Raw genomic sequence first — 15984 nt, forward strand, 5'->3', positions numbered from 1 at the left:
GATACAATCTTGCACATAGAAAATTCTAAGGCATCCACTGGAAAACTATTAGACCTAGTAACTGAGTTTAGCAAGGTTGCAAGGATAAAGGTGGCTAAGATAACTCTACCACCTGAAAATGACTTGCAAATTAAGGTTAATCCCTATCAACATCCCAGGTGGTTTTTTTTTTTTTTGGCAGATATTAAAAACTGTTGTAAATTCATATGAAAATGCAAGGAAATGCAATGTTCTGAACAGCCAAAACAATCTTGGGAGAAAAAAACAGAAAACCAAGTTGGAGGACTCACACTTCCCAATTTCTAACTTACTGCAAAGTAACAATAATCAATACCATGTGATCCTGGCACAAGGACAGGCATAGGGACCAATAAAATAGAACCCAGAGTCCAGAAATAAATCCATGTATTATGCTTAACTGACTTTTGACAAGAGTGCCTCGACTCATCTGGGAAAAAAGAATAACCTTGTCAACAAATGGTACTGGGACAATAAATATCCAACATGCAAAAAAAAAAAAGAAGTTGGACTTCTACCTCACACCATATACATATATTAACTCAAAAAGGATGAGACAACTAAATATAAGAGCTATAACACTCTTGGAAGTCTCTGTGACCTTGAATTAGGCAATGGTTTCTTAGATATGACTCCCAAAACACAAACCAAACAAAAAATAGACTGATTGGAGTCCCCCACAGAAACCCCCAAAACAGAAAAACTTGTACTTCAAAAGATACTCTCAAGAAAGTGAATAGAGAACTTACAGGAGAAAAATATCTGCAAATCATATATTTGATAAGGGCCTGTGCTTAGTTAACACTCAGTCGTGTCCGACTCTTTGTGACCCCACAGACTATAGCCCACCAGGCTCCTCTGTCCATGGGATTCTCCAGGCAAGAATACCAGAGTGGGCTGCCATGCCCTCCTCCAAGGTATCTTCCCAACCAAGGGATTGAACCCAGGTCTCCCACATGGCAGGTGGATTCTTTACCATCTGAGCCACCAGGGAAGCCTGATAAGGGCCTCGGATCTGGATTTTATAAAGAACTCTTAGAACACAATAATAAAAAGACAAATAATTCAATTAAAAATGGGCAAAGGACTTGAAGAGACATTTCTCCAAAGAAGATACTCAAGTAGCCAACAGGCACACGAGAGATGTTCAACGTCCTTAGAATTTTTCGTGCGTGCGTGCTCAGTCACTTCAGCTGTCTCTGACTCTTTGAGACCCTACAGACTGCAGCCCGCTAGGCTCCTCTGTCCATGGGACTCTCCAGTATTCTTGCCAGGGAGAAAAATGCAAATCAAAGCCACAATGAGGTGCCACTTCAAACCCACTAGACATGGCAAATTTTTTTAGAAAAACGAAAATATGCACTGGTGAGGAGGCAGAGAAACAGGAGCACCTGTACATTGCTGGCAGGAAAGTGAGATTGTGCAGCTGCCTGGAGGTCAGTCTGGTTGTTTTTCAACAAGTTAAACCTAGAGTTAACATCTACTCCGGCAATTCTACTCCTAGGGATATATCCAAGAGAATTAAAGATACATTCACACGAAAATCTGAGTATACATATTGATAGAACCATTCATAAAAGACAAAATGTGGAAACAACCCACAACATCCATCAATGGATGGATGAACAAAATGCAGTATCTATCTACCTATCTATCTATCCACACAATGAAATGGGGCTTTTCTGGTGGCTTGATGGTAAAGAATCTGCTTGCAATGCAGGAGAGCCAGGTTCCATCCCTGTATTGGGAAGATCCCCTGAGAAGGAAATGGCAACCCATTCCAGTATTCTTGCCTGGAGAATTCCATGGACAGAGGAGCCTGGCGGGCTATAGTCCATGGGGTCACAAAGGGTTGGACACGACTGAGCAACTAACCCGTTCACACAATGGAATATTATTCAGTTACAAAAAAGAACAAAGTATTGATACTGCTGCAAATGGATGAACTTTGAAACATTATAGGAAGTGAAAGAACCCAAATATTGAACCCACGTAGTGAATGATTCTATTTATACAAAATGCCTAGAACAAGCAAATCCTTAGAGACAGAGTAGATGAGTGGTTTCTGGGCTGGCAGGGGTGAAAGGGTATGAGGCTTCTTTCTGGGATGATAAAAATGTTCTGGAATTAAGACAGTTGCGATGGTTGTACAGCTTTGTGAATATGCTGAAAAACCTCGGAAATAGCTTACCTTTAAAAGGGTAAATTTCATGGTATATGATTTATATCTTAATTAAAAAAAGAATCTTCAGCCCCCTACTGAGGTAAGTATGACTGCTCCAGTGGGTCTGTTACTAATGGGAATACTCTCAACTGAGGTATGCTGAGCTGGAAGCTTGGGAACTGACTGCTCAAAACAGCTACACATCCTGATAATCCCTTCAAGTTTATCATATTGATTCATATAACAAAGTGTGTCAACAGCTTTCTTACAAATAATGCAAAAAATTACATTTACACATGTAAAATTATTCTCATCCAACTTTAGAATTTACTGTTTTTAAAAGGATACAGGACATCCCCAGTGGTCCAATGGTTAAGAATTTGCCAGCCAAAACAGGGGACACAAGTTTGACCCCGGATGCAGGAAGATTCCACATGCTGCAGAGCAACTAAGCCGTGGGCCACAACTCCTGAGCCTGAGATCTAGAGCCTGGGCTCTGCATCAGGAGAAAGCAAGCAGTGAGAAGCCCGGGTACTGCAACGACGAGCCCCCGCTCACCACAACCAGAGCGTGCCACCGTGCAGCCACAGATGAAGCACAGCACGCCCGCCTGCACAGAACACTGCGTACACTAGGTAAAAAATCTCGGACAGATACAATTTATTACTAACAGCATGGATTTCGGAAAATTTTTTGTACACTCATCCTTTCATCTCACCAAGTATTTATTGAGCACTTACTATGTGCAAAGCACATTACTAGGTACCAGGGCTACAGCGGGAAAAGACACAGTTGAATGTCCCTGTGGCTGTGGAGCTGACATGCTGGAGGAGGCAGATCGACCATAAACAATTAAGAAAGTACCAGAGAGTGAATGGCAATCTTGAAGAAAATAAAATGGAGTAAGTCATTTCAAGGCCCGAGGGGGCATCGCTACACAGGGTGTCTCCACACCTGGGTCCTATCTGGAAACTGCAGGAGCCAACATAAAAATATCAAAAGAAATAGCATTGCTGTTCCTCCCCTGGAGAGTATGAGCACCTTCTGTCTCTGAAACATACACAAATGAAATGGGTACGTGATCTCCCAATCAGCCTTCCAAACACAAGTGGTTGAATAATACTCGACAACACAGCTTTTTAATTTTATTATTTATTTATTTTAATACAAAGCTTTGGCATTAGCAATTTTATGAAAAAATAAAATGTACTAAAAATAAATGCTTGTGTGGCATGATTGGTAAATGATGCACAAAAATAGGTTCTTTTTTCCTTCAAGGCAATCAGTCAGAAAGCAGTGTTTTTCTTTCTTCAAAACCATTCTACCCTATGGAATAAAAGGAGAAAAAGAGAGGTCAAGAATTAGTTAAAGGGTATTTGTCAAATTTTTAAAACAGAAAGTAATTCTAACTGAATGGTGGGCTGGGTTGTCCTCAAGTATTTCCCAGAGCAGTTTGGTCAAGCCAGTAAGCTATCAGCATTTCCTGAACTCAGCAGCTTCAGATCTGCGGTTAGGTGGCTCAATCACTTAAAAGTGTGTTAGTACTTCCAAAAGGAAGGCAGGGGAAAGTACAGGTTAATAGCATTTTGTTTAAAAAATGTAGGGACAATTATACAATTTACAACTTGTCCTGGTTTGAACGCATGTTCTAAATGCCGAAGGCCCTGAGATCTGTAGCTGCTGTCTTTAAAATATGCTCTCCCTTTATACCTCAAACAAACATGTCTTTATTTATTTTGAAATAAGATTTGAGGAGTATGGACTCCCAGGGGTAAGGCTTTCTTACAGGAACTCACGGATTTAATGTGCGTGTATTTTGTGTGTGTGTGTGTGTGTGTGTGTGTGTGTGTGTGTCTCCCCCTAAACCAGGTGCCTGAAGGTACCTGACATCTGAAGTTTCCTGCATTACCCTCAGGCTAATGCTGTCCCTCTGTAGCCTGGCAGTGTGGGACTGCTCTGGCTTCCTCAACCCTTCTAGAGTCTGGATCATTGCTCTGGTTTCTATATACCTTATCTTCAGTTCTGCTCTCTTTTCTGCCTGTTGAGTTCCAGATCCACACTTGGGATCCAAATCACTTACTCTTTGGTCATCATACAGTTCTCCAGCATTTCCTATCTTATCTCTTCCCCATCGTCCTGACTTTCTCCTTCAGCTCCGTATTTTTACCTAACCTACCTTCTTGCTTTTGGTCTCTACCATGCCAAAGCAATTTCTCAGTCATTAGCAATTTTCTTTTTACCGAAAAGCCTTAGACATAACCTGCTGGTTACCAAAAAAAACCAAAAAAACCCCACAGTCCAAGTTCCATAGTCTGCCTACTTCCGCCATCACCTACAGTAGACACATCAAACCACACAACTCCTTGAACCTGCCGTGCTTTTTCCTCACCTTTGTTTTAATGAAGCCTGGCCTGGTTTCTAAGTCACTTCCTCCAGGAAGCCTTTTTGCCTCCCTCAGGGGAGGAGCGGGAGCTCCTCTGCTTCTGTGTGGTACTCATGCCATACTGCCCTGGCACAGGTACAGCACTGGGTACAGAGAGCGCTGCAGCCCGTCACCCCAGGGCTCCTGCAGGGCAGGCCTGGTGCCTCAAGCTGGGAGATGGTGCCTCACAAATGGAAGGAAGGCTTAGGGTTAGGGTCATTCAGAGAAACTGTGAATGAGGCTCTACACTTGTTTATTACAGTTTATATTTAATATGACACATTGTTTTTATAATATTTCCTCAGTAGGCATAGGGACTTTTAATGGGTGAGTCAAGATTTTTAAACTTATTTTTTTTGCTGCCTTTCTAAGTAATTATGGGGCTTCCCTGGTGGTTCAGACAGTAAGGAATCTACCTGCAATGCAGGAGACCCAGGTTCAATCCCGGGTTGGGAAGATACCCTGGAGAAGGGAATGGCACCTCACTCCAGTATGCTTGTCTGGAGAATTCCATGGACAGAGGAGTTGGGTGGGCTACAGTCCATGGAGTTGCAAAGAGTTGGACATGAATGAATGACTAACACATGTAAGTATTAAAAAAAAAACCCGATGAAGCCAAACATTAAAGGCACTTCTGAAAAATAAAAAGCCCGACAAAGACAAGACAGACGCCCAATCACAGGTTCTGCTGCTTTAATCTTCTTTTTTGTCACTAAGTTTTTTGAAAACCAAATTTATCTTTTTCAACCATATTATTCGGAACCCTTAAATGGCCCTCTGGAGTAGTCAAAGAAAAGCAGTGTAAAGACTTGGAACCAGAAGTACTGGGCTGGAATCCCAGGCCCTTCCTCCCATGGCATTTCTTGGAGGTCACTCAGCCCCTCTGGGCCTCAGGTTACTCCTTTGTGTTCGTATCTCGGGCTTACTGTGGCTAAAAGGAGAACTAAATGCTCAAAGAAAGAAGACTATTCATGGTGAGGCTGGGGACAAGTATTTGCTGACACTCCTACAAAAAAAGCTGTCTCAGGAAAATAAACAATCAGATATGTGTGCCAGTGTGAGCAAGTTATTAGGTTGAGGACTTCCCAGATGGCCCAGTGGTTAAGAGTCAGCCTGCTCAGAATGTAAAGTGAACCCACAACCCTGCCATCAAAGGAATGTGGTGTTGTTGTGTAGTCACTATGTTGTGTCCAACTCCTTGCAACCCCATGGACTGCAGCACACCAGGCTCCCCTGTCCTTCACTATCTCCCAGAGTTTGCTCAAACTCATGTCTGCTGAGTCGGTGATGCCATCCAACCATCTCATCCTCTGTTGTCCCCTTCTCCTCCTGCCCTCAGTCTTTCCCAGCAACAGGGTCTTTTCCAATGTAAAAAAATGTATATCTCAGGTGATGCTGGGAAGAGCAAAATAAAAGAATTAAAAAAGAAGAAAAGAATCTGCCTGCTAAAGCAGGGGACATGGGTTTGATCCCCAGGCTGGGAAGATTCCACGCGTAACTAAGTCCACGCACCTCAACTACTGAGCCTGTGCTCTAGAGCCTGGGAGCCACAACTGCTGAAGCCTGGGCCCTAAAGCCTGTGCTCTGCAACAAGAAAAGCCGCTGCAAGAAGTAGCCTGTGTACCACAGTCAGAGAGTAGCCCCTGCTTGCTGCGACTAGAGAAAGCCTGCACACAGTAACCAAGACCTAGCACAGTGGAAAAAAAAAAGAAGTTATTAGATTGAGAACTAAAAATTTAAAATTCTTCAACTCAGTGTTTCTCAAATTGCAGGCGGCAACCCATTAATGGATTATAAAATCAATGCAGGAGTTCGTGACCCATATTAACAACAAGAAACCACAGAGAAGAAAAGATCTGTGTGTAGTAAGGAAAACTGTGGAATTTCTGTTTCAGTCATACATGTGGGAGTACTGGGTCACAATAGAAAATGTATTTCTTACAGTAGGAGATGATTTTAAAAAGTTTTAAAAACACTGCTTGACCCTGAAGATTCGATAAGGGGTAGCCAGCTGAGACCGTTGTTTTGATCTCTCCCAGGAAGGGATCATTTAGGACAGACAATTCAAGAGGAACTCTGAGAACTAGGAGTCTTAGAACTTCTGTCTGACTCAAGCTGCAGCTGCTGCTAAGCCGCTTCAGTCATGTCCGACCCCATAGATGGCAGCCCACCAGGCTCCGCCGTCCCTGGGATTCTCCAGGCAAGAACACTGGAGTGGGTTGCCATTTCCTTCTCCAATGCATGAAAGTGAAAAGTGAAAGTGAAGTCGCTCAGTCGTGCCCGACTCTTCGCGACACCATGGACTACAGCCCACCAGGCTCCTCCATCCATGGGATTCTCAAGGCAAGGGTACTGGAGTGGGGTGCCACTGCCTTCTCCAATCTGACCCAAGATCTGCCTCCATACAGCTCCTGCCTTGTAGTTTCCGTCTGAATAAGCAACTCCTGGCAGGCTCATTAGCTTTTAAGACAGCTCATTTTCATGGAGGGACAATTCTTACTGGCAGGAAGTTCTTCCTTACATTAAAGGGAAACCTACCTCGCTGTAGATGTCTCCAGAGCTACACAGGAAGTATTACCCTCTGTAGGCACTGGTTAGTCACCATGGGACTACTACAAGTATTAACTGGGGGCAATGTGGGTAATAACGGAGTCCCACAAAGCAGTAAGGTCTTGGTAGGCACACAATCAACAGTAGCTGTTCTCACCTTTGAAAGTCCCCCAAATACTTGAGAACACCTCTTACTTCACCTCAGTCTCCTCTTTTCTAAGGTAAATATCCCCAAAGTATGAAATGATTAAGTTTTCAGATACTTTTATATTGAAATATGTCAATGTTCCTCTTAAAAAAGCTTGAGCAAAACAATTCAGAAATACTGAAATACTCTTAGTAGAGAGTAAAACAGAAACATCAATTCCTTTGACCTGGCCTATATATTTCTACCACAACAACTCAGAGGAGGACCGCTCAAAAAGAACACTGAAGCCCAATGGACTTGCTGCAGAGCTAGGACTTCTTGGTCTTCAATTACGCTACAGGATTTCAAATTTGCTCCCATTCTTTCAACAAGTCAAGCACATCAGATTCATTTCCTCCTGCTGAGACTGTCTGAATCTTAAATGCTAGTCTACACCCCTCTGCAAATCTCAGAACATGATTTCTATGCATCAGAATCCAGGAACTAAGAAAGGGCTGTAGAGAATACCTAGTTGAACTGCCCAGTCAACTCAAAATCTCTCCTACATCATCCACATCTTATAACTTATTCCTCAAATAAAAACATTTCAAATAAATATTTACTTTACTTATGTTGAGGGAAAAATAGATTTATGTAAACGTAAGCTGGTAAACATTGAGATTTAACAAGGTTTACTTAAATAATAAAACATAGCAGAAAACATACTTTGGGAATTGAAGTTCAATGTAACTTGTTCAGTTGCTCACTTGTGTCTGACTTTTGCGAAGCATGGCCTGCAACACAGCAGGCTTCCCTGTCCTTCACTATCTCCCGAAGCTTGCTCAAACCCATGTCCATTGAGCTGATGATGCCATCCAACCATCTCATCCTGTCCCCTCCTTCTCCTCCTGTCCTCAGTCTTTCCTAGCATCAGGTTCTTTCCCAATGAATTTGCTCTTCGTATCAGGTGACCAAAGTATTCGAGCTTTAGCTTCAGCATCAGTCCTTCCAATAAATACTCAGGGTTGATTTCCTTTAGGATTGACTGGATCTCCTTGCAGTCCAAGGAACTCTGAAGAGTCTTCTCCAGCATCACAGTTCGAAAGCCATCAATTCTTCGGTGCTCAACCTTCATGGTCCAACTCTCACATCTGTACATAACTGGAAAAACCATAGCTTTGACTATATGGGAACTTTGTTGGTAAAGTGATGTATGCTTTTTAATATGCTGTCTAGGTTTGTCATAGCTTTCCTTCCAAGTAGCAAGCATTTTTAAATTTCACGGCTGCAGTCACTGTCTCCAGTGATTTTGGAGCCAAAGAAAATGAAATCTGTCACTGTTTCCAATTTTTCCCTATCTATTTGCCATGAAGCGATGGGACCAGACATCATAGTCTTAGTTTTTGAATGCTGAGTTTTAAGCTAGTTTTTTCACTCTCCTCTTTCACCTTCATCAAGAGGCTCTTTAGTTCTTCTTTGCTTTCTGCCATTAGAGTGGTTATCATCTGCATATCTGAGGCTTTTGATACTTCTCCCAGAAATCTTGATTCCAGCTTGTGATTCATCCAGCCCAGCATTTCCCATGATGTGTACTCTGCACAGAAGTCAAATAAGCAAGGTGACAATATACAGCCTTCACGTACTCCTTTCCCAATTTGAACCAGTTCATCATTTCATGTCTGGTTCTAACTGTTGCTTCTTGACCTGCATACAGGTTTCTCAGGAAGCAGGTAAAGTGGTCTGGTATTCCCATCCCTTTAAGAATTTTCCACTGTTTGTTGTGATCCACATAGTCAAAAGGCTTTAGTGTAGTCAACGAAGCATAAGTTTTTCTGTAATTACCTTGCTTTTTCTATGATCCAATGGATGTTGGCAATTTGATCTCTGGTTCCTCTGCCTTTTCTAAATCCAACTTGTACATCTTCAAGTTCTCGGTTCATGTACTGTTGAAGTCTATCTTGAAGGATTTTGAGCTTGTTGGCATGTGAAATCCTAGAAGGCAATGGCACCCCACTCCAGTACTCTTGCCTGGAAAATCCCATGGATGGAGGAGCCTGGTAGGGTGTAGTCCATGGGGTCGCTAAGAGTCGGACACAACTGAGCGACTTCACTTTCACTTTTCACTTTCATGCATTGGAGAAGGAAATGGCAACCCACTCCAGTGTTCTTGCCTGGAGAATCCCAGGGACGGCGGAGCCTGGTGGGCTGCCGTCTATGGGGTCGCACAGGGTCGGACACGACTGAAGTGACTTAGCAGCAGCAGCAGCATGTGAAATGAGTGCAATTGTGCAGTAGTCTGAACATTTTTTAGCATTGCCTTTCTTTGGGATTGGAATGAAAACTGACCCTTTCCAGTCCTGCGGCCACAGCTGAGTTTTCCAAATTTTTCCAAATTTGCTAGCATATTGAGTGTAGCGCTTTAATAGCATTATCTTTTAGGATTTGAAGTAGCTCAGCTGGAATTCTAACACCTCCAACTAGCTTTGTTTTTAGTGATGCTTCCTAAGGCCCACTCGACCTCATACTCCACGGTGTCTGGCTCTAGGTGAGTGATCACACCACATGGTTATCTGGGTCATGAAGATCTTTTTTGTATAGCTCTTCTGTATATTCCTGCCACTTTGTCTTAGTATCTTCTGCTTCTGTTAGGTTTATATCATTTCTGTTCTGTACTGTGTCCATCTCTGCATGAAATATTCCTTTGGCATCTCTAATTTTCTTGAAGAGATCTCTAGTCTTTCCTATTCTATTGCTTTCCTCTATTTCTTTGCATTGTTCACTTAAGATAGCTTTCTTATCTCTTCCTGCTCTTCTTTGGAACTCTGCATTCAAATGGGTATATCTTTCCTTTTCTCCCTTGCCTTTCACTCCTCTTCTTTTCTCAGCTATTTGTAAGGCCTCCTCAGAGCCTTACTCAGGCACAACAAATGTTTGGGAAGCTAATATATAAAAATACATTTACCATGCATTTATTTACTTCTTTGACTACTATCCTGTTTATATTTGTCAAGTTTCAAAATTCACTAGATCTGTTTATAGTATTAAAAAAGTAAAGCACAATTAGTCATGATTGAGTACTTATAGAGTATTTCATCACAATAGAAGGTGGTGCTCCCAGATACATAGACTTTTGATTAACTTAAGTCACTATCGTCAAGCCCTGGGTGAACTTGCAGAGTGTGGTGAGGGAGGCAGAGTGCTTTCAACCCCGGGTGAGCAGCAATCCATGACCCATGGAGGCCTGGGCCTGCCTGGGTTCCACAGCCCTGCTTTTGTATCTGGCCCCAGATCTTGCTCACTGCTTGATCTCGCTCACAGGGTCTCACCAGTGGCTAGACTGGGTCAGTCTTACTGACATCACAGTACACAAGTTCAGTGTAACACTGTTAGAAGAGCAAACTATAATAGTAGGTAGATGGTATAAGGTGGAATTTACTAGTAATATCCAGACAAATCATTAACATGTAAAAAGACAGAATCTACTCATATAGAAGACCATCTTAGAAATGGAGGAGAGTACCCAAAAAACTGAAACAGAGCAATTAAATTGAAAAGGCAATCTCATTTTGACTGCAATTTTTTGGTAAAAGTGAAACGGGAAATAAGACAGATTTCAAAGAATTAATGAAGAATAATTATAAATTTATTTGCTAAAATAAACTTTTCAGAATTAAAATCACATAGGAATTTTTCATCAATATTCTTGAGAAGGAGACACTTAATAAGAGTGGGTATTTATTTATTTATTTTCGACTGCACTGAATGGCTTGTAGGATCTTAGTTTCCAGACAAGGGATCGAACCCAGGCCCCCAACAGTGGAAGTGTGGAGTCCTAACCACTGGACTGCTGGGGAATTCCCATTATCTTTTTTTTCAATCCCCTAGAATTAAAATGGACTTAAAAAAATTAAGTACTGTTACAAAAAGTTAACACATAAAAGCATATAGGAGAGAAAAACATCATCCAAAATTTTACTAAATTAAGAAAATCACCATTAATAATTTGGTCACCATCCTTTTATCCATCCATATGTGTGTACACACACACACACACACACACACACACTCACTCTCTCTCTCTCTCTCTCTCTCTCTCTCTCTCAACTTCTCTAAATGGAATTATGGAAATTGTCATTCAGAGTGGTTTTGACTAAGACAGAAATAATAGTCAAATGAATAACTGTACTAACAACCCTCTACAAAGGCTAATGGGAGAAGGGATGGACTAAGACATGGATCTAAGATCTATAACTCAGATTCTGAGTCATGCATGCATTTATGAATGGAACTCTAACTTACAACAGGTAACATGTCTATTGAGCATTCTCTAAAATATCTAAAACATGAACTGAGCACCTGGCCAATTCTGAGTGGCAGCAAGGTGACTATTAAATTACTTAACAATTCCCTAAAAGTGCCCAGTGTGCAACTACTTGCTGTGATTGGTTTTTGCTCATTTGAGAAATTTTAAGAAGTGGGCTTACATTATCATCTTGTCTGATGGGTTGGTATGGGAGTAAGCAAAGAGGTGACTTCAGGAGAAATAAATATTTCCCTCCAAACTGAGGGTTGATTACAGGCACTCATGAGCTCTTATGATTCTGTATTCTATTTCATTGAAGAAAATTAAATTCATTTGCCAAGTGATAAAGACAGATGGCCATCTTATTCATACAACTTTGAAAGAATCTCAGAGGAATTGTTTTGGCTAACATTTATTGAGCACTTATTATGTACGAGGCACTGTGCTAAGCACTTTATATGCTAATTCTTACAACAATCCTATGATGTACTCCTACCATTATTCTTGTTTTATGGATGACTAAAACGAACTTCAGATAAATATTATCTAGGTCTCACAAGAAAAATATGGAGGAGCAGGTAGTCATATCCAGGTATGTGTGACTCTAGAGTCTGAGCTGTTAACACTGTGCTATGTTGAAATAAAACTGCATCAGGTGGGCCAAAGAGAAGCAGCCAGCTGGTGACCTACTGGATGAGGTTGAGACTACTCATCTGAAGACTGCCAAGTGACCATGACATCCTCTCAATATGTAATACATCAAGGATGCCAAAGGGTACTTCTTGTAAGTATCTAGCCAAAAGATCAAGTTAGAAGTAATAAAATCACGTCATTGGAAACAGAAGTGTATTGCCCATTGTTTCTACAGTTGGACTATAAGCATTTAATTAAATCAATTACATGAGCGTGGTTGGTTGTTACTAATCAACTAAAGTGCCAGGACATAACAGAATACAGAAAGCACAGGAACTCCACCAATTCAAGTTCAAATTTCAGCAGGGTTCCAGGGATGCTTTCATCTTGAATAAGTTTTCATGAATATTGCTTAAAATAAAGGACTGAATAATATCCTAATGTAAATGCCCCAAGTTTAATGCAAAACAAATAAAGCTGCCCCCATGGAAACAAGCTACCCCCATGGAAAGCTACTTTTGGAAAACCACTGGATCAAACTGGACCTCAATAGTTATCCAGCCCAAATTTTCCATCCAACAGCTCTGACAAGTAAAACTCAGCTTCTGCCTGCATTCCTGGTCCAGGGCACTCCCTACCCCCACAGCAAACCATCTCACTGGTTCTTCCTTTTACCAAGGTGAAATTTTGCCTATCTGTAACCTGGTCTTCATTTTGTCCTATGAAAATACAGTCTATGCTTATTTATTTTTTTTCCTGATCGTCTTTCTAATATTTAGAAGTCACAGATCTTTCTGATTGCTTCTTTCTTGCAGGTTAAATGTCCATATTCCTATAACCATAGGTCAGTGTGCCAGTTCTCCACCGAAAGCTAAGTATATAAAACTCCAGGTAAAGTTTGATGAGCATGCAGGGCTCGTCCCCTGGGGCTAATCCCATCAATGATCAGGACGTGGGGATTCTCTACATACTACAACTGTACTGCTTTTCTTGGCATTTGTTCCATTGTTGATTTATTCTAACCTTGTGGCTAATGAAAGCCCCAAAATCTTTTCTAAAGTGAACAAAGTGAACTCCCAATCAGTGTTACTGTTTGTGAAATAAACTGTTTTGTTAGGTATGACCCCATCAGGATCAGTATGAAATTGGTGGAAGCCAATTCTCATGATCTTTACGAAAATGACATATTTTCTTGGGATCATTTGGCACATGCAATCCAAAAAACAATTTGTTACTTACTCATTAGCATTCAAGCTAGCTGTGGCTCTGATGATCATGTAGCAGAGTGTGAGGGCACTGAGGAGGCCAAAACTGGCAATAATAAACCATTCTTCTGTTGACAAAGGAAAGGGAGGAAATCACTCTGGGGAGAAGACTTAAGTCAAATCGATGTCAACATTTCCCTCAAATGCAACGAAGCAGACGTCAACGAAGGTGTAAGCCAAGACTGGCACAAGGAAGTGAAGCAGGAGGAGGTTTGCCAGAGAGCTACTAAGTGCAGAAGGTTAGTGGAAGTAGTGGTGAAAGCTGCAAGGGAGAAAGGAAAGCATGGCCCAAACATTTCTTCCAGTTAAGGTCCTGAGGTCTGTGAGAGGTGTAGCCACCAAAAAGTGTGCAGTAAAAAGATGTCTATAAAATGGCACACGGACACGTTTTTAAAATTGTTAATTTAAATGACACTAAAGTGGACTGGCCATACTTATAACCTTTTTTTCTTCATCTGTCACTTCTGCATGCTTGTGTCACTCATTCCTAAAGAAAGGCTTAGAAAGATGGAACAGTGGTCCCCAAAGGTCTCGTGGGTACTCCAAGCAATTCGCAGGCTGGCCTCCATGGCATTCTCATCTATATTCTTTTTGTCTATGAGTGGGTTTACTTAAGAGTCTTTTTTAAAAAGGACATCTTATTGGTGTCTCCTGCAAAGAAGAGGACTACCCTTCACGACTCCACCACTAAGAAGCAGCACTGGCTGTTAAGGCTTTATTAAGCAGAAGTAGAAAGGGAAGGTTTTTCACAAGAGACCTGGCCCATCAAAGAGATGAAAACCTCTGGTACACAGAACTCTACAGGTTTTTTATCTAGTTTCTTTCTAGATCTAGGAAATCAGTTAATATTTTCCCTTGATTTTTCAAACTCTGTATCATCAAGGTAGTATTTCAAAAACAGTGTTTACTGAGAATCATAAAAACAACCTGAGAATCAATCTGACTTCCTAGAAAGTTTTAACTATAAAATATTTCCTAAAGTATACACAAACTAGGACTGGTTTAACAAAGTTTTACACAGTAAAATTCCCTATACACTTGCAATAATGCAGAGAGAAGAAATTTATACTTGGAATGCCAAATGTTTACATGTGAAAGATACGTGTAACATGGGTGTTTCTAATCTGCTTTCCATGGATCCTACCGCTATGCAGCACTGTGTGTGCCCACTAATTCTTCTAGAAAAAGGCTATTATACTTTCATCGAATTTTAAAGGTGGTGATCTTCAAAAGGTTAAGAAGAACTGTTCTTTAGGATTCCAGGATGCTGAGTTGTTCTATAAGCATTTCTCTGCCCATCTTGGTTTACATTATTAAAATGCACAGCAAGCTTTCTTTTTAGATAACACTGCAGCCAATGCTTCTTGGAATACAAATTCTTCATCAACAGAGTGAATTTATAAGGTTTTTTTTTTTTTTAAGTCAAAATAATAAACATTCACGAACCCATGCAAAATCCACCATTTTTAACCCCATATATTTTAAATTAGAAAAAATAAATACTGGCATTTAAAAAAAAATTAAGAGATGCTGGTCATCAATTTCAAGAAGCTTAATATAGCATTCTTTATTTTTTTCTTCTTAAGACTTTTTTATACATGATAAGCAGACTAAGTTCAATTACATCTATGTTTCCAATTTTGAATATAGCATCCAGACATGCATGGCATTTCAGTTATAAAAATTAGTAACCAAAAAGAAGTAAACACCATCACAATAACACCCGATGGGCCCAGAGGCACTTCAGCGCCGACCCACTGCAGGCAGGGTCTCGGTCAGCCCTGTGCTCCCCAGTGTGTGTTTAGCACGGTGCCTTGCAGACAGTGGCTGCTGGCTGAGTGCGCTGTAGTTACACGGCACTACAGAGCTTTGAGCTTAAAGGAGAAGCAGCTTTGGTCTAATTTAACCACATGAATTTCATTTTAACATGTACAAATTTGCTAAAGGTGATTAATTTGACACATGAAGTAATATTTTTATCATCAAAATGTAAGATTTTGAGAGGACATTTCTATATAAAATATAATGCGATAATTACTTAATGTAGTAGTAGGTGCTCAATAAATGTTGATCAATGAAAGACCTACCAATAATTCATTAATAAACAGGCAACCTTTGTCTCCTTTATTATTATTACATCATTTAAAAAAAATCTAGCCCATAAAACCTAAATGTCAAAGCAGGAAAACATGAAATGCTGTTAAAACAAACCACTGGGAAATGGTGAGAAATTAGCCAAAATGTATCAAAGAATAGTTTTACTGATTCTATAACTTAACGAACTCTCCTTGAGTTTAAACAAATGAGAATAAAACCTGCAAAATCATTTTCTAACAATTTCTGGTTGGCTAAAAACATGTATAAATCAATTGAATAGGCCACCCAAGTCTTACTACTTAAGAGAGAAGTCTTTTTGTAATAGTTTTATCCATTTTACTGACTCCCAGAAGTTGAGAGGAGTCCCATTCGGGTTAGGGCTTGAAGCTATAGGCAAGCACAGCA

General features: G+C 40.7%; 1 protein-coding gene across 3 annotated transcripts in view; it reads right to left on the minus strand.

Annotated features, from left to right (window-relative positions):
* Positions 1–3318: 3318 nt before the first annotated feature.
* RNF130 (ring finger protein 130) overlaps positions 3319–15984 on the minus strand; it is a 142105-nt gene continuing 129439 nt past the window's right edge. For 2 of the 3 annotated variants that reach the window (XM_025293971.2, XM_025293968.2), the window contains 2 exons: positions 13457–13550; positions 3319–3508 (listed from right to left, as the gene is read on the minus strand). In XM_025293971.2, the coding sequence (XP_025149756.1) occupies positions 3493–3508; positions 13457–13550 (110 nt within the window). In that variant the 3' untranslated portion in view covers positions 3319–3492. The remainder of the gene's footprint in view (positions 3509–13456; positions 13551–15984) is intronic. The other variant, XM_025293970.2, reaches the window with a different exon arrangement.

Source organism: Bubalus bubalis, chromosome 9 (assembly GCF_019923935.1).
Source record: "Bubalus bubalis isolate 160015118507 breed Murrah chromosome 9, NDDB_SH_1, whole genome shotgun sequence".
In the NCBI taxonomy this organism is placed as follows: Eukaryota; Metazoa; Chordata; class Mammalia; order Artiodactyla; family Bovidae; genus Bubalus; species Bubalus bubalis.